Source organism: Exophiala dermatitidis (genome assembly GCF_000230625.1).
Source record: "Exophiala dermatitidis NIH/UT8656 unplaced genomic scaffold supercont1.3, whole genome shotgun sequence".
Classification (NCBI taxonomy): Eukaryota; Fungi; Ascomycota; class Eurotiomycetes; order Chaetothyriales; family Herpotrichiellaceae; genus Exophiala; species Exophiala dermatitidis.
This window is the reverse complement of record NW_008751648.1, coordinates 2,422,442-2,440,061: the sequence shown is the minus strand read 5'-3', so window position 1 is coordinate 2,440,061 and position 17,620 is coordinate 2,422,442. Positions and strand designations below refer to the sequence as shown.

Sequence of the window (17,620 nt, the reverse complement as noted above, 5' to 3'; positions counted from 1 at the left end):
ATAATCAATCAGCCATTCACTAGTGACAACCACTTCGTGCGGGTCCATATGTGACTACGACTTACTAGACACGCATCAATGGTACCCAGGGCAAAATACTTTGGTTGGACCTAGGTACATATCCGATGCTGACTGAAACTGATGAGGATGAATAGCTAAGGGTAGGTACTTCAATGCCACGCTATGTACTAAGCGCCGTGCACATTCACGCCAGGTCAATGCGTGTCATGCCCCTGCCCGTCCTGGCAGCCTCGCACTCCTGGCACCGCCACCGCGTGGGGACGAAGGGTGCTCCGGTACACAGCTTGTCAGTTTGCTGTGCTTGCTTGATTGGACTCTCACAATACAGGCAAATAACCCAGACAATCCCTAAAACCCCGGCCTCTGCTTCCAGATGCCCAACGGTTGAAAACCACATCCCAAACCGAGAAAACCGTCCCAAAAACTCCTCGCTTGCTTGGTTGAAATTCTGCCGGTAAGCGCTGTAAATGCTTTGGTATCGTAGCGCTCAGGAGTCGTAAACAGTAAGCCCCTCTTCCTCCGACCCATGTCGCATATTCCTCGTCGTGCCGAAATATGCCAGTGTCATCATCATGTCATCTAGAGCTGTTGTTTCGTAATGGAACCTTGTCCTTCACTGTGTCATGGTAACATCCTGGTCAGGATCGTGAGCTGGCGTCTGAGCCACAGTCTCAAAACGTGCACTGGGCATGCCTTCCGACCGAGTCACCGAACTCCGGACCACGCGCTCCATCAGCTCGGGCGGCAGCAACGGCAACTCGATTTGCCGATCTGATTGAAAATGCGAAAGGCCAGGCGGTGAATGTGCGGTAGCGTCGGATTCCGCTAGCACTTGCCGCATGGCTTCTCGGTGTGCTTCCTCCTCCATCAGTAGTCTTTCTCGGCTTCGCTCACTGCGGCTGACCCGTCCTGCACTCTCTCCTTGGCTGAAGGAGGTTTGACTGAGTGAAGTGGATGAATAGGTCCGAGTGGGAGGGGCTAGAAGGCTTCCCAATCTCGTCCCACTGCTGACCCTGGATACATGAGGGCTATTCGATCTGGAGGCATGTCGGCTTCCTGACCGACTTCCGGGGATGGTGGCCATGATCGCCTCATGGTTGGCATCAAATGTACTGAATCCGGGCTCAGGTCTCAGGAATGATTGTCGTATCTCAGAAGGGGTCCGAAGAGACATTCCGGGTAGCGGTCTCCGGAGAGACTCCGATGTGAAAGGATGAGGAGCTCCCCATCCCACATACCGCCTCATCTCATCTACCCCAAAGTAATTGGCTCGGGGGTCATAATGAGCAAATTCAATAGGTCTTGAGCTGCTTTCCCCATACCCATGCGTTGGCACTGGCGGAGGGCCAAAGATGCTCGATGACGTTGATTCAAGAGTGTGCCGTCGCGATGGAGTTCGGGACGAGCTTCTAGCGCGTTCGCCGTACTCTGCCGTGGCAGCAAAAGCCGGACTTCGTGACCGATGCTCATAACCCTCATGCTGAGGGAAGCCGGCAGAGTTCGTCAAGTTCAGGTGTGGAGTGGACATCGCCGCTCGGGCTTCTGGGGTCAAAGGCACACCCGGTGTCCATGGCCCAACGTGTTGAACTTGGTCAAATGGTAACAGCGGCATCTCGACATGGTAGCTCGGGAGCTCATGGAGGCTGCGGGGCCGAGGTCTGGAACGAGGAGTACTCGCAAACGATACTCCGTGACGATGTTGACCGAGCACGGGATCCGTCACCTGGTCATTCCCATCCAATGTGCCGTCGTCTGACATAGTATCAGCGCCGGGACTATCGACCCCGTCCAGCAAGCTGTCGTCAATAGCCTCTCGGCCTTCACGCTGTGCTTCCTCCATGGCCAGACGCATTAAATATTCTCGCAGGCGCGAGACCCCCTCCCCAGAGAAGACACAGAAGACATCTCGCTGGGGATGGGTGAATTCGGCCGGTGCATCGCGACAGAATCGGGTCAGATCCTCCCGGAGAAATGCTTGGACTCCAGTCAAAGAAAGATGGGTTAGTCTAGGACAGTTATGTAGAAGCGCGGTAATGCCCTTTTAAGACGTCAGAAAACGAGCCAAAAACACATCGGGAAAGCAATCATACCTTGAGGGTCAGGTTGACACAATAACTGAGATGGACACGTTCCAGCGACACGAACTGGGAGGGGAGGCCAGCTTTGCCCGTAGGACTGAACAAGAGTGGCCCATGAGCCAAAGCCATAATGCTGGAATCGGTCAGATTTTGACACTTCACCAGGCCGATCCGTCGAAGCTTGGGCAGTTGCGCCAAATGGCGAACGCTGGCGTCGGTCAAACGTGAACAGCATGCAAGGTCAATGTATCTGATGCGATTGCAAGACTTGACCAGCTGGATAACTGCGTTGTCAGTCAGATTGACACAGTGTCCAAGGTGGATGTAGTGCAAGTTTTTGCCCAGTCTGCAGATGGAAGTTACCGCTCGATCCGTGATATGCCTGCACTTGGCCAGAACGAGGTTCCGTAGTCGGGGAGCGGCTGGAATGATCCTGGCAATGGCCTCATCTCGAATCTGCTCGCAGGCTGTGAGATCCAAAATCCTAAGAGCATCAAAGGTAAGCCGAGCGGGTAGATTCGTGAATGCCGAGTCATTGAGATCAATGCAATGAGCCAGGCGTAGCTCACGAAGGTGGGACAAATTCGTCAAGAGCGCAGTGACGGATTCCGATGTGATAGAATGGCAACCTGCCAAATCGATCTCCAGGATGGAGCGGCAGTTTCGTGCCACGGCGGTGATAGAAAGGTCTGTTGCCCGTACCACACCATTGAGTTTGAGCCGCTTGAGTTGCCGGCAATGCTCAGCGATATCAATCAGCGATTCGTCCGTGATGTTTGAACAGTTTGTGATGTTAAGGCCTTGCAGTTTGGCGCAGTTCTCGGCCACCACATGTAACGTTCGATCCGTCAGAGCATCCACATCCGTCACATCTAGAGCCTGTAACTTTCGGCTTCCTTCAACAAGCCCGGCCACGCCGAAATCAGTCAATTTCACGCAGTTGGTCAGGGTAAGTCGCTCGATGCTTTTGCACGTCATGAACGGTTGTACCGTACCATCGTTGATCGTGTCGGCAATCGCTGATAGATTTAGTCTTTTGACCATCTCATGGTATGGGAAATAGCTCTTCTCTCCTTTGCTCAAGGTAGCCACGACGCTGAGCAGGTTTGTCCATTTGTTGCACAGTGGTCTATGCCAGAGAATCCCCACCGTATACAATGCCCAATGATATGACACCAACATGCAATTGCGAAGGTCTGCCGTTGTGCTTAATTTTGAAAGAATGGCAATCAGAATTTCTGGAGGGAGTTTGGATATGGGAGACAGGCGGTGGACTTGTTCGATGTCGACTTCGTCATCGCAGTCGCGGATGGCTGTCACTGCCCCAAGAGATGACTGTGAATCATTGGCATGCGCCATGAAGTAGTCGGTGTCTTCATCATCGCATGGCCCTGGGCTGCTCTCTGAGCTATCTGACTCCACTGTTGCAGTGCTGATGTCTCTCGTGTGAAGCGCTGGAAGTCGAGACCGAGGATCTTCGGCCATAGTTGCGAGACCACGCCTTCGGCGTGATGTGGTTCCGATCGTGTATTCGCGTCGGAGGATTGTGTGTTCCGCTATTGTTGCATAGACGAAGTCTCTTTAGTGACAAGCTAGAAACGCAGACAGGCAAAGAGTGCCATTCATCGCCTCGTGGATGGAGAGTTTGTCGAACCCGTCTGTTTGTGTATGGCAGATCCGGTTGCGGTGGTGAGGAGACAAGGATGCCGCCTGTGGCACAGGTGGCTGCAAACAGTCTTGCACCGTACGTCCTTTGGCGACAGCACTATTCGGCAATCTTCTGCATCTACAGGCGTGCTTGAGGGGTCAATCGGCGGACTGGAGGAGTAAGGAAGAGATGAGAAGTAGGCCAGGAGGCGGACGGCGGTGACAGATGGAGACTGCGCGGCAGGGGAAGACAGCGGCCGAATAATGTGATCCTTTCGAGGAATAGTCCACCACTGGCACTCTCCAGGAGGCGCAGGCACAAACAGGCGAGCGAGTCCAACGGCACCCTGCAGTGAAGTTTCAGATTAGGTAGAAGTGAAGACTTTATTAACTGCAGGTCAGAAAAGGTTCATTGATTGCGTTAGAAGGTGCAGGCGACGGGGCGTGGGTGTGTGTACTATGTGTGTGACTCGAATGTCAAGAGCAAAGTAGGTACTAGGTCACTCGTACTAAAGGTACTTTTGAGGTTGTACTGTAGGAGGTTAGGGATGGAGGATTGGTGATGATAGTAACCTGGAATGGTAGTGACGGGCGAGGACAATGATAATCAGAAACTTGAATAACGAGTGAGATCGTGATGGTGGACAGTCGCTCGCGGCTAACCTCGAAGTCTGCCTGGGGCTGCCGGATGGATTTCAGGTGTCCTTTGGGGCGCTGTTCGACTGTTCTCTGGGTGCCTCTAGGGCCGAAGGGGGCTGCTTCCGGCTGCAAGTCCCAGCAACTGCGTCAGCCTCCAGCACCGGCAGAGGCTAATAATGATGTCTGTCCCACTGGCATCACTGCATCCGTCAAACTCAACCTCAACCATCACGATCACCAACACCAACACGACCCCTACAATCACTAGGAAGCCAATTACGACTAGTACTCAACTACTACCTGCACTGGCCATCATTGAGTCCACCGGGACATACAATACCTTCTGTTCCTCGCCCCTTCCTGCCCTTTGACGATGTAAATGAACTGAATGTTAATGGCAGCACAAATTATGCTCCTTCATCCCTTCCTCCGTTGCTGCTGCAATCCCGTTGCAATTACATCGACCCTCTACCAGTAGAAGTCCAACGTCATTGTCGAGACTAGGATCAGGCTGTGCTTACGGCGAAGCCATGCAGAACTTGAATGCCAGTGTAGGAAGTTCGAGCCTATGTTTGCAGCTAGCAAGAAAAGACCTCACTTCACGATCATCGTCTCGATCCACCGATCTTGCTCAACGGTGGCCGCACGGCCTTGATCAACGAGAAGGGCATCGAATATGAGAGGACTCGAAAGATGTGGACCACGACATGACGGATAGGAGGCGAGGATATTGGCTTTGAGCTGCTCTCCCACACTACTCCATCGAAGTGTTTTTCACGCGGGTATATTATTGTCGATGGCCCGTCTTCCACCGGCGCGGTCCATGCTCTTGCTCCTTGGTGGACAACAGCGTTAAACTCGTTACGGGGAGGTATGTAGGACCGCGTGGGCCTATGCCAGGGCCGGGGGCCCAGGAGACATCCATTGTCCTTGATGGCGGACTGACCAGCTGCAGTCTTGACTTCGGATCACCAAGCTTTCTTCGAGAAAGGCCATATCCATATCCCAACTCCGGCTGATTGCAAATTCAGTTTCAATTGTCCAAGAAGAACGACTGTTAGTCCTGCCCGATCACGTCCTGCCTTCGGTTCACATCCTACCCGTCCACTCGCTATCCACACAGTAAACGCAGAATGCCATACTCGGACAACATCCATACCACTATTGAGGGATCCCATACACTACTGGGGACAGTGACGTGCAGGGATTAGAGACCGCGGCGACTTAACCTCCGCCTCGCCGACATCCTGCAGCTTTAGGGTCGTCTACCTGAACTATCGATCATCCACCTTGATAGGCTGCATCTGCCATCTCGGCAGTGCGTCGCCTCCTCGCGACGCGCCGAACTTGAACTCGCGACGTCCTCACTCATTATTCCTCCGCTGGCACTTTAAGCGAAGGAGGTCGCATAACCGAACGACCTACTACGAATTGTATGGCAAAACATTGCACAGATTACACGGCACAGGCTCTTACATCACGGTTGCTCCGATTCACGTTCATGGAAAGTTGCCATTCATCATCCGAAATGCAATTCATCGTAAAACAAAGTTTCTTCTGCAGGGACCCAGGTGGCAGGCATGTAACCTGTTGTGAAAGGTCTAGCATTATTGAAGTCAACACACAGTACGTTCGTCATCGCGGCGGCAGCTCCACCTCTTCACATTTAGACAGTCGCACGTGGAATTAACTACCCAGCATTCGAGCTTGGAGGCTCGCCCAAGTCAAGATTGTCTCTGCCTCGCCAATATGCATGGATGCTTGGCTGGAGGAGTGCTTCAAAGCACATTGGCAACCTCTCTCCGACATGTTCTGCAGGGCGTATTTGGAAATCTGGAATCATTGGAAATCTGGATTTGCCAAAAACATATATGGCAACCTTGCTGATGTGGGACAATTGGCATCGTACAACATGGCTGTTTGGTACCACGACAACTTCAGCACACCGCCCTGGTTCGTAAGTATTTAATCTTCTCCTCTTTTCCCTTTGGCCCAATCCCGCAGAATGTTCTTTCGGATCTTCCCTGTGCTCGTCTTGGGCAGTTCGGGAACAATCTCTACTTCGCGGGGTACCATGAACCGGCTTATTCCTGGATGGTCCTTCGCCCACTTGATGACATCCTCGCCAGTCACTTTGGACCCCGGCTTGATGGTGATAAACGCCTTGGGCCTCTCACCCCAGTGGCTATCGCTAACAGCCGCAACACCACATTCAAGGATATCGGGGTGTGTGACGAAGATGGATTCTAGAGCAACAGAGGAAATGTTTTCGCCACCTGGGAAGCAAAGTCAGCAATGCGCCAGGAGGGGGAAAAGTAAGTCGCCCTACCAGAAATAATAATGTCTTTGGCTCTGTCGAGGATCTGTATAGCCCCATCCGGATGCCAGACAGCCAGGTCGCCTGAGTGCAGGACGCCGCCTGCGAATAGCTTCCTCGTAGCGGCCTCGTCCTTATAGTACCCCCGAGCGCAAAGGTTCCCAACGAAGACAATCTCGCCAATCTCCTTACCGTTCTTCTCGACATCCACAATCGTCCCTTCGGGTAAGTCGGTCTTGATAACTCGAACGGGCAGGGAGGTGACAATGCCGTGACCCTGACGGGCCATCTTGGCATATTTATCCTTGACATTAGGCAGGTTGTCCCATTCTGGCAAAATGTAACCTTTGGTGATGGGGCCATACGTCTCTGTCAACCCGTACACATGGACGGGACGCAGATTGAGGTTGGTCATCTGCTCGAACAAGTGTGCCGTGGGCGGGCTGGCGGCCACTGTCACCCGGACTGGCTGGGCAAGCTTAGCGGCGTTGGAGTCTGCGCAGAGGAGAGTGTTGACCGTCGGAGCTGCGCAGTAGTGGGTGATGCCCTCTTCCTTCAGCAAGCGCCAAATCTCCGGGTAGTCGATCTTGCGCAAGCAGTAATGTGTGCCTCGCACGGCGGTAACGGCCCAGGGGAAGGTCCACCCCATGGCGTGGAACATGGGCAGTGTCCACAAGTATTTACAACGCTCGCCGTCGTGGTAGGAGAGACCGGATTCGACGACATTGGCTAGAGCGGCCAGATAGCCACCTCGATGAGTGTACTCGACGCCTTTGGGCCGGGCGGTGGTGCCCGAGGTATAGGCCAAGGCCGTGACAGCAAATTCATCAGCGGTTTGGGCCTCGAGGCCCTCCCAACCGCGCGCACCCTGCGAGATGTCATACTGCAACCCTTCAAGAACAGCTTCGTCGAAGGGACCACACAACTGGCCTTCGATCGCATCCGTGTCCGTATCCACAATGAGGGGCACGTTGGGATGCTTTGCCTTGAAGTCATCCAACAGGTGCAAGAACTCAGCGTCGACGACAATGGCATCGGCGTCAGCATGGTCAAATATATATGCTATGTCGTCTTGCTTCAGACGATAATTGATGGCGATATTGACCGCACCCGCCGCGCCAATGCCAAAGACGGCCTCAAGAAAGGCCGGTGTGTTGGTGCATAATATGCCCACTCTTTTGTACCCCTTCTTCTTCAGATAGTAAGCAAAACCGCGGGCTCTATCGGCAAATTCGATATAGGTTCGGCGCAGGATCTTGTTGTTGGCGGTGCGGTGATAGATGGCCGGGGCGGCCGGTTCGATGGCGGCAGCACGGGGCAGGAAGAAGGCAGGCGACAACGTATGGTTGTTGAACCAGGACGGCGTGCCGACTTTGTGTCCATCAATGGTCAGGTCATCGATGCTCTTGCTTTGATTTGTAGAAGGGCTCGAGGTCGTGGAGCCGGGGTGGAGGAAGTGGTTGGCGAGATTGCTCAACCGAGCTCTGGGGGAGGACATGGTCCTACAAGGGGTGTAAGATAGCCCAGGTATCTGTTGAAGGTACCTTCAGGCCTCTGGGTAACGCACCGGACGTGTGATGGTACACGCCTGGGGCCCGATGAAACGACCAGTAGTTGATGCGGAGAGAACTGGAGACGCAGAGCTGGAGAGGAGAGATTATGCGGAGGGCCGTTTCCCCAGGCTGGAAGGCAGAGAAAGAAACGAGAAAAATGTCCGCGCAGGATGCAGGGAAGAAAGATATAGCAATGCAGAGTTTGGAAGTGATTGACAGGTACGAGATGCGCCTTACCTGGACTGCTTTCTCAGCTCATGGTCCCCAGCGGTTAATATGTCGTGCTCAGCTTTTGAGCGCCGCTCAGCTGTCGATGTAGCTCGGTTGTTCTGCCCTTCCGCCGAGAAATCGCCCAGCGCGGGGAAGACATCATGGACTTGAAAGCATGGACTGGACTGTTTCTCACCATTCGTCGAAGCGCACCCTCGTTGGCTTATACGAAAAATTGTCACATATTGCAAACTGTGTCCTCTCAGCCTCGCCGTCAGCGTGATCAAGGAAGGAGTTCAAAAGTGCTTTGCGTTGTTACAGTGCATCGACCACTGTGCAAATCGGCCGAGAAACTTAGGTGACGATGAAAGAACGATAGCTTACATAATCCACCCTTCGGCTGAGGCCTCTCGTGCATAGGTACCTTGTAGGTAGGTAGGTACCTTAAAGTCTGAGATTGTGTGCTCGAAATGCAAGGCTACCTACCGTGAAGGTGCATGTCTTACTGTGTCTTTCAGCATGACTAGTGAGCTTGCTTCTTCTAGAAGAAAGGGCATATTCCAATCTAGCACTGCATCCTGGGCCTGGATCAAAAATGCATTACCCGCAAGCCCAGTCAGTCCAAGGGATATTTGTGATTCCGACTGCGCCTCAAGCATAGCCCAAAGACCAGAACGTCTCGATGTTCTTGCCCGTGTCCTCATCAATGTAGGGCAATGCCTCCCTCAACGTGACGTTTTGACCATGGATCTCGGCAATTTGTCCCGTCAGCGACGGGTCAGACACCAGCTGTGCCACTCCTCTCGTCAGGGTGGACATGGGCGTGATGATCATCGGTTTGAAGAGGTCTTTGCTGGGAGCAATGTTGGTTTCTGCAAAAAGTATATAAGCAACTAATACATCCTTGTCAACGAGGGTCTGACACCACATACCAAGAACAGCGGGCGCCAGCGCATTGATCTGGATAGACTCTTTGAGAAGCGGTCGAGCGAGCGACCGAACAAACCCGACAACTCCAAACTTGGAAGCGGCATAAAGCGGTGCCACAGGAAATGGATATAAGCCGGCATTCGAGGCTGTGCAGACGATTGATCCTCTAGATGCCGTCGCACCATTCCCCGACACGGCATTCTTTCTGATGTAATGAATCGCCAACTTCACAGCTGTCGAGGCACACACGTGTCAGTATGAACAACTTCAACGACGGGAACCAAAACAAGGGGGACTTCTTTCTCACTATATATAGTCCCAGTCAAGTTGACATCCAGGGTCTTCAAGGATGGCTTGGACGGTTTCTCTTCGTCGACAATGAGCGATCCCTCTCTGGAAATGCCCGCATTGGCCATCACCACATCAATCCGCCCTTGTTCCTGGTGAACCTGCTCGAAAGCCGAGGCCAGCTCGTCCCAGTTGGAGACATCGGCCTTTTTGAACGTGAAACTCCCATTTTGGATTTCGGATGTTAGTTGCTGCACAATCTCTGCACCGTCCGGGTTCACGTCCAGCACCGAAACGTGTGCTCCTTGTTCGGCGAAGGAGCGTGAGATTGCAAGTCCAATCCCTGATGCACCTCCTGTTGACTCGGCACAGAGTTAGTACTTCTGTCCTGTTGACCCCAAGCATAATGGCCTTCGAAAAATAGGACAGACTCAACCTGTTACGACGACGCTTTTCTTCGGGGCCGCCATGGTATTTTGAGGACTATAGCCGAAAGTCTTGAGAGACCGAGCCCGAAATTTCAGTGTTTCGCAAGAGCAGATGCTGGTTTGGCTTTTTGATATTTGACGCAAAACAGTTACTGATTCCAGAAATCAACAATCATGCTGCCACTCACACCCGTGCGCTGAGGCTTTGTGCATCATCGGCGCCGCAAGAAAGGGAGCCATTATGATCGGAAGTGCCCCTCAACCGCATTGGAGACCCGGGCACTTTCCCATGTGGGGCTCAGCCTCGACAACCGGAAACCGTCCTTTCCCAGTGGCGGGCGCCCCCGTATTCGGCCATGTGCGCGCTCTCCACGCACGCCAACAGCTTCCAATTGCCGAGCAGAAGCGCGGATATGGCACATCAGTACCTAGGTTGTATGGGGAGTGTGGGTGGCTTATCCACTTTTCAGATATGCCCATTCGCATCGAGATGCGCCGCACAACCACAGCACCTGAAGCATATCTTGCCACGGCAGCGTAGCTTTGCCAATTCCAACACAAACCATTCCTCTTATACGCTGTCCTCACTTCAAGAGCATACGCACTTGATCTGAAGCTCTACAGAGAAGCCTTGAGGTCAAGAGTTGCAAACCGCAAAATGGCTGAGATCACCATCGATCAGACAACTCTCCAATCCGCCAAAGGGAAAGTTGTGGTTATTGCAGGTCAGTGACTTAACTCAATGCGCTGCTGTAGGGCTTTGCGACATACCTGTCGTGTTTGTTGTCCTCTAAAGTTCAAGGCTCATGCTCAATTCGCACATTCTACAGGTGGCGCCCAAGGGATCGGCGCCGCGACAGTCACTCAACTGTACCAGTCAGGAGCCCAAGTATTCTTTGGCGACTGGAGCGAGGCACAGGGTTCCAAGCTTGCAGAGGACCTTCGCAGTTTCCCCCAATCTTCCGGAGGCAGCGTGACATATCTCAAGGTCAATGTCCGGGATTACCAGTCTCTCCTATCGCTCTTTGATGCGGCGTACGACAAACACAAGCAGATAGACATGGCAATATGCTGTGCAGCGGTAACGGAACGGCAGGGGTACTGGGAACCCGACAGGTTAAATCTCCAGAGTGCAAGGGAGGTAAGTCATCAATAGCAGGTCAGGAGTCATCTGGGGTTTCCTAGAGCTGTTGACCTCGCGTTCCACCCGGTACTGTGCGGTCTCCTTAGGCTATGTTGGAGGAGGGCAATCCTCAAACCACCAAAGTCATGCCATCTGAGGCGCATACATAAGATCAAGCACCAGTCTGGCGAGCCGCGGCTAACAAATCACTTCTGGGGTAGACGCCGACCGGCATCTTTGATGTGGTCGACATTAACTTGAACGGCACGTTATACTTTGCCCGCTTGGCCGTAGCGTACCTCAAGGAGGGCCACCATTTCGACCAGGAGAAAACCACGGCGGAATCCATCGTCTCGTCCAAATCAATCACCTTGGTATCGTCTGTGGCAGGCTTCAAAGAGTCCCCGGGCCTTTTCGCTTACTCCGCTGCCAAACACGGTGTTTTGGGGTTGATGCGAGCCCTGAGGCCTTTCTGTGCGCCGCTGTATGGATTGAGAGTTAATGCCATCTGTACGTCTCTCATCGTCTCCAGGTTCTCGACTGATTACCTCGCCTGGACCTTTCACATGTAGAACTGTGTCGCATGGTTGATTGCTCACTTTCAACGGGACTCCTCGCTAACCACAGCCTGGCACGGAACATATAGGCCCCTGGGCTACCGACACACAACTTCTCTCCGGCGTTCGCCAGGCCTGGGTTCAACACAAAATGCCGATGAACACTCCCTCCGATGTGGCACGGTACATCATTCAGGTCGCGGCGGACGAACGCACGCATGGCAAAGCTCTTTTCGTGACGGGCGGCACCGCGGTCGATATCGAGGAGGGCCTGAACCGCACGGAGCCGGTGTGGCTGGGTGAGAAGAATAGTCGTGAGTTGAACGAAGGACAGGTGATTCTCGGATTGGTAAGTCCTCTAGTATTATGATTCTTTTTCCCCGCGGTCTCCCGAATTGAGATTCGGCCTGCTTTGCTGTGTTCGATCTGCTCTGCAGGAGCCGAGAGACTTCTTCGGTCTCAATGTCGGTGGACTCGTGTGTTGTCAGTCACAGCGCCTGAGGATGCAACGGACGCCCGAGTTCGTCCAGTTTCTATGCCACGGCAGTCGGCAAAATCCGATATGCAGTTGTCGGGAGGTCCTGAGAGCAATGAGTGCTAGCATGTGACGTCTCCTACCATGTTGGATGCTCTTGCTTTACCATGGGCGGCGCCGCCTCCCAAAACTGCGGCTTTGTACATTGCCCGAACTCGTTTCTTGCTAACATTTTGGGCCTTCTCCGGCTAGGGAATGGACTGGGGCGATACAGGGTCCTCAACCAAGTGAGATATTCGGCTCAAGGAAGACTGCATGTGGCTTTGACGGTAGAACAAGCGCGGTGGGGACCGTGGCGTTTGTAATGCCTCAGTCGGCGTGGTCGATGCATCACATCGCCTACGCCGAGCTCCTTGTGGAACGTGGAAGAAGTCCTGAAGCCTTAAACAAAGGACTTGAGTAGTCAAAGAAGTTAGACTCAAGGGCACCACGCATGTTGGATGCCTCAGAGGTCACATTTTTGCTGGCACCTTGGCCACGCCGGATTACCTTGCAAACAGCGTCAACTCTGACGGCCAGAATCATTGGGATGATAGACGCGGCTACCTGGAAGTACGTTGTAGATGCGCCGATATCATAGTCCGGGTCGATTATCAAGAACCGGCCCGAGCGCAGAACGATCTGATGTTGACAAGTTTGTTCCGAGCCAGAAAAAGATACCTGGCAAGCCAAATGGCACAGGAGTGACTACTCGTTTCTGATTTCCTTGGGAATTACCCTCCGTGTCTAAAAGGGGTTTTAGTGTTCACTAGTCTCGTGCTATAGTATATAGTCTTGCTATGGTGGCCCTGAAGCTCAGGCTGGTCGCTAGTAGTTTTCTACTCTAACGCATCTAGGCAAGAGATCTCGACATCCATCGAAGTGCATCCCGTAAGTAACCTATTACTTACCACCAACTGGGACGCTCATCGCCCACTGCAGCTGCCTGGCACTGACTTGGTGTTATGTTCTTTCAAGTACTGTTGCCTCTCGCGTCAAGTGCAGGTTGATTTTGCGTTGATATGAAACGAGCTGCTCCATCGATCGAGCCTGCGGACAGACCATATATTCAGCAGCCGGTTTCGTGTCGATTCTGCCGCTCGCGCAAACTGAAATGCGACAGAGGCCGTCCTTCATGCTTCAACTGCCACTCGCGTAACCGTGAGTGCATTTACGAAGCAGGTAGGTGGATCAAGCCCGGGAAAAAATGTGCTGCTGCTGGCAGGTTTAACGTTCTGAAATGCATAGACCGAAGAGAACCGTCCACCCTTGCAGCTCAGACTTTGGCTTCATTGCCCCAACCGGGTGATAATAACCCAAGTACAAAGTACGCAAAGGATGCTCGGTGGTGAAGATTTTTACTTACCCAATCTATCATCAGTGGTAACAATGTTGATCTCGCTCGGCGGGTGGAGCGGTTGGAGCGAGCAGTGTTCACCACGCACACCTTGAACAGCTCTTATGGGAAAGCAACCAGTCGACCGAAAACCCCCAGGTCGCGGCTGGCTAGTCACGACGAGGAGCAACTGAAAACTTCTCGATGGCTCGAGGGGCTCTTGACTGCTGTAAGCCGGAGTAAGCCAGACCCAACTATCGTCCCTCCTGGCTGACTTACGACAAGGATACGTCTGGAGGGAGCCCAGCCCTTTCGCCAGTCAGATCGGAAGTATCAACCATACTGCAGGAGTTCCCATCCTACAATGATGCAATGGCACTGCTTTACCACTACATCCAGACGGTCGATGCAACGTATCGAATGCTGCACCATCCTACTGCATGGCATCTACTGCGAGTGCTATACGATGACCTAGAAGCAAACCGCCTTCCTTCAGCCACGCAGGTTTCCTTCTTCCTGTGCATCTTCGCTGGGAGCGCGTATGTCTCGAGGAAAAAGCTCAACTTCGAATCACCTTCCCTACAGGGCCATTCGCAAGTTACTCTCGCCGAATTGTGGGTACGACGAGCCGTGTCGCTGCTGACCGAGCCGCCTGCTCCTCCATCGGTGGAAGCATTGCAAACAAGTGTAGGCCTGATGCATTTGTGCACTCAAATCGAAGGCCTCCGCGGCAGTTTCGGAGCTCTGGCCATGCTTAGCTTACAAATGGCAAGAGCCATGAACATACACCGTCTGGATACACAACCTAACCGCGAGCATCGTCGCAAGAACGGGGCTGATATGGTCGAACTAGAAACAAAGAGGCGAATCTGGTGGCATATGGTCGCATCTGATTGGTACGTACCCCATATCGCCCTTCCCCATCTGTCCCTGACTTCCCAAAGGCTTCTTTCGTTCGTCGGCGGTCCAAACGAGGGGACATACATGCTCCATCCTCGACAAATGGAAACGTTTCGCCCAAGCAATGTCCAAGACCTCGATATACCCCAAGACGTGGCACATGTCACCGAAGAGTCCTACAGTTCACCCATCGATAGTCCCACCTCTATGAGTTACTTCCTTCATCGAATTGAATCGGCAACATTGGTCCGTGAGGTTGTTGACTGCCTGCCTCCTTCATATTTTGCCTCCCCAGGGAAAGAGAGCTCTGACGAGATCTATGACAACATATTGAGCCTGGATCGCAAATACCAACAACACATTGAATCTCTACCTCCATTTTTCCAGCTTACCATCAAGGAGACGGCCTCTTACCAAGCGCTTCTGAGAGCACAGCCGTATCTAGAATGGCAGCGTTATTTGATCAATCTTTTGCTCCATACGCAATTGGCACGGCTTCACCGACCGTTCTTGATACGAGGTTCCCGAGAAGCCAAGTACGAACACTCGCGCCTTCAATGCATCCGCTCCGCCGAGACCGTGATTGAGATACGAAACCGAGCCATGAGCGACCAGAGTCCTGGGTCATTCACCTACGTGCTGCAGCATTTTCTGACCGCTGCCATCATCTTGGCCATGGATGTCTGCTTCAATCCGGACCGGGATCAGGCACCGCGCCGTAAGCAGCAAGTGATGCGCGCTTGTCGGGCCATGGAAGAAGAACTGAACGCCAAGGTTGTCCCATCGAGCGGACCGGGGGCTGAGGACATATCTAGCGGCCAACTTATGCTTCGCTCTTTCCAGAACGCTGTGCGAAATCTACGTGACACACTCAGGAAGCATATGCCGCGTGAAGAAGAGCCTGATGGCGCTTCATCCTCGTCCGTTAGAGACGCCTTGCCCTTGACACATAACTTCAGTCGATTTGTGATCCATAGAGACCCGGCCGAGCAGGTGTTTGGCACAGCTGATATCTACAGGCCTCAGCCTCGTGAGGACGAAGACAGCAGGAACATGCAGAGCATGGCTTCGCAGGTGACACATGAGCAGTCAGAGCAGATGCAAAATCTGCCTGCCAGAAATGATGACATTACGAGAGCGGATGAGGCGAGTGAGCCGTTCTTGGTGGACGAGCTCTGGGATGACTTCTTCACCGTTGGGTCTACCTTGAACGAAACGGACTGGGATGCATTCTTTTCTGATGTAGGAGCTAACATGGGATGAACTGAGCCACCGCCTTTAACCTTATGCAAGCTGGGGAGATCTGCGCTTTCCTAAGGCTAATTCGTGCAGCGTATATACCCAAAAACACAGATCGATTTCTCTTTATCCATCTATCTCGGCGCTGTGACTGCCAAAGTCCACGGCCATCATATTATCAAGGCAACACCCTTTATTCTGAAGTTGGGAACGAGTTACCGAGGCATATGGGCGTTGAGGTTCTCCCACGCATGGCTAATGTTGAGGTCACCGCTCTTCTCTGTTCCATTGACGTAAATCTCTTTGCCGTTTTGGTCTTTGCCATAATATATGTAGTTACACTAGAGATAAGACACAAGGATGTTTAGTCGCCCAGAACAAGCAAGCTCATGCTGAGGATAGGGCAGAGGGATTGCTTACCTTGCCCAATGTCAGCTTGATTGCACCCTCATAGATCTGCGGGCGATACACGTTCGACGGTTTCTGTTGGTTTATCATGGATAGTATGTTGAGAGTGACCACGTCTGCTTGGGCGCGAGCCGCACGCGCCATGCGAGGCCCGTTCGTCTTGGCTACGTCCCCAAGGGCGAAGATCCGCGTCTTCGGGTCCGAGTCTTGGATCTGCAATGTCGGCTGGACGAGGATCTGCTTGGTTGAGGGGCAGATGGCAGCCGGTGCCAGGGTCTTGAGGATGGCCGAGTTGGGACGTTGTCCCGTACATGGGATCTGTATGAATAACGACTGTTAGTTTTGTCTTGCGTCCTTCTCAAAAGTCTCTCCGTCTCTCTTCTCCTCTCTCTGATTTACGGTTTCTGATTTGAAGGCCCTCCACTCACCACAAGATCGTATTGCACATTTCGGCCGTCCGAATATGACAGTGTGCTTTTCTCACGGAGTTGAGGTCTCTCGCCCAAGATGATGTCGACATTGAGCCGCTTTAGTGCTTCGACAACATTCCCGTGTAGTTTTGGTCCAAAGTTGGACAGCAACTGCGGTCTGGAATGAACCAGAGTCACATTTTTGTCTGGGAAATAAGCCGCAATGTCAGTGGCGATTTGAACGCCCACGGGCCCACCTCCAACGACGGCAATGCTGTTTGCATCATGGATCCGCCTCTGCGAGCCCTGGAGCTCGACGCACGCCTCGGCCTTCTCGGTCGAGCTCGCCTTCGACGGCGGTGGTTGCCACGAACCCGTCGCGATGGCAAGGTACTCGTAGTCGAGCGACTCGCCCGAGGAGAGCTTCACCTGGGTCGGAGTGATGCCGACGGCAGAAGCGCGGATATGCTGCAGAATTCCCGGGGGTCCATAGGCGGATATGCCATCGTACGGGATGAAGGCCTGGTGTTCCCTGCCCGGAACGACACTGTACCGCGGGAATGCAAACAGATGGTTGAAGTGGCTGTTACGCTCGATCAGTACGGCTTTGTAGCCCGTGGGCAACGTCTCACTGAGCCGCCGGGCTAGCCAGGTGCCGGCATATGAGCCTCCTAAGATGACCACCGTCTTGGGATTCGGCGTCTCGCGGTATGTCCAGCGATGGCTCGCAGCTTGGATTTGTTGGATAGTGCGGGCAATGGTGAGTCCGAGCATCGCTCGCAGGGCTTTGCCGTAAAACTCGAGCGTGTCACCCATTGTCATTGTTGCCGGAGGTGGAAGCCTGCAGTGCCGCCAGATCGGTCGAATACATTTTCAACAATCCGGACGAACACTGCCAGTCCGGGAAAGATAAGGGAGTGTTGATGCTGAAGCTGACCGCCATCCATGAATGCTGTTACCGCACGGGGCTATCCGCGGTGTGCTCCGCGGAGGCCTCCGTGGAGTGGTCCGCGGTGGGTCTG

The 17,620-nt window shown here is 53.3% G+C and overlaps 6 protein-coding genes across 6 annotated transcripts; 2 read left to right on the top strand and 4 right to left on the bottom strand.

Annotated features, from left to right (window-relative positions):
* Positions 1–9: 9 nt before the first annotated feature.
* HMPREF1120_03875 (F-box and leucine-rich repeat protein GRR1) lies at positions 10–4,426 on the bottom strand. The gene is made up of 2 exons (XM_009157964.1): positions 2,112–4,426; positions 10–2,059 (listed from the first exon to the last, which is right to left on the bottom strand). Exons 1-2 carry the CDS (start codon positions 3,582–3,584, stop codon positions 635–637), a joined length of 2,898 nt encoding a protein of 965 aa, XP_009156212.1. The 5' UTR covers positions 3,585–4,426; the 3' UTR covers positions 10–634.
* Positions 4,427–4,599: 173 nt separating this feature from the next.
* On the top strand, positions 4,600–13,056 carry HMPREF1120_03872 (uncharacterized protein). Its single transcript, XM_009157961.1, has 7 exons — positions 4,600–5,256; positions 5,341–8,474; positions 8,524–10,836; positions 10,942–11,252; positions 11,456–11,744; positions 11,881–12,140; positions 12,519–13,056. The coding sequence occupies exons 3-7, from the start codon at positions 10,770–10,772 to the stop codon at positions 12,555–12,557; spliced, it is 966 nt and encodes a 321-aa protein (XP_009156209.1). The 5' UTR covers positions 4,600–5,256; positions 5,341–8,474; positions 8,524–10,769; the 3' UTR covers positions 12,558–13,056.
* HMPREF1120_03874 (fatty-acyl-CoA synthase) lies at positions 6,351–8,200 on the bottom strand (the record flags this gene model as incomplete). Its single annotated transcript, XM_009157963.1, has 2 exons — positions 6,351–6,661; positions 6,715–8,200. 2 exons carry the CDS (start codon positions 8,198–8,200, stop codon positions 6,351–6,353), a joined length of 1,797 nt encoding a protein of 598 aa, XP_009156211.1.
* On the bottom strand, positions 9,117–10,153 carry HMPREF1120_03873 (15-hydroxyprostaglandin dehydrogenase (NAD); the record flags this gene model as incomplete). Its single annotated transcript, XM_009157962.1, has 4 exons — positions 9,117–9,337; positions 9,398–9,628; positions 9,703–10,038; positions 10,120–10,153. The coding sequence occupies 4 exons, from the start codon at positions 10,151–10,153 to the stop codon at positions 9,117–9,119; spliced, it is 822 nt and encodes a 273-aa protein (XP_009156210.1).
* Positions 13,057–13,207: 151 nt separating the features above from the next.
* HMPREF1120_03871 (uncharacterized protein) lies at positions 13,208–16,054 on the top strand. Its single transcript, XM_009157960.1, has 5 exons — positions 13,208–13,487; positions 13,554–13,632; positions 13,687–13,870; positions 13,927–14,537; positions 14,586–16,054. Exons 1-5 carry the CDS (start codon positions 13,328–13,330, stop codon positions 15,802–15,804), a joined length of 2,253 nt encoding a protein of 750 aa, XP_009156208.1. The 5' UTR covers positions 13,208–13,327; the 3' UTR covers positions 15,805–16,054.
* On the bottom strand, positions 15,758–17,520 carry HMPREF1120_03870 (amid-like NADH oxidoreductase). Its single transcript, XM_009157959.1, has 3 exons — positions 16,617–17,520; positions 16,201–16,506; positions 15,758–16,121 (listed from the first exon to the last, which is right to left on the bottom strand). The coding sequence occupies exons 1-3, from the start codon at positions 17,418–17,420 to the stop codon at positions 15,996–15,998; spliced, it is 1,236 nt and encodes a 411-aa protein (XP_009156207.1). The 5' UTR covers positions 17,421–17,520; the 3' UTR covers positions 15,758–15,995.
* Between the last annotated feature and the right edge of the window lie 100 nt (positions 17,521–17,620).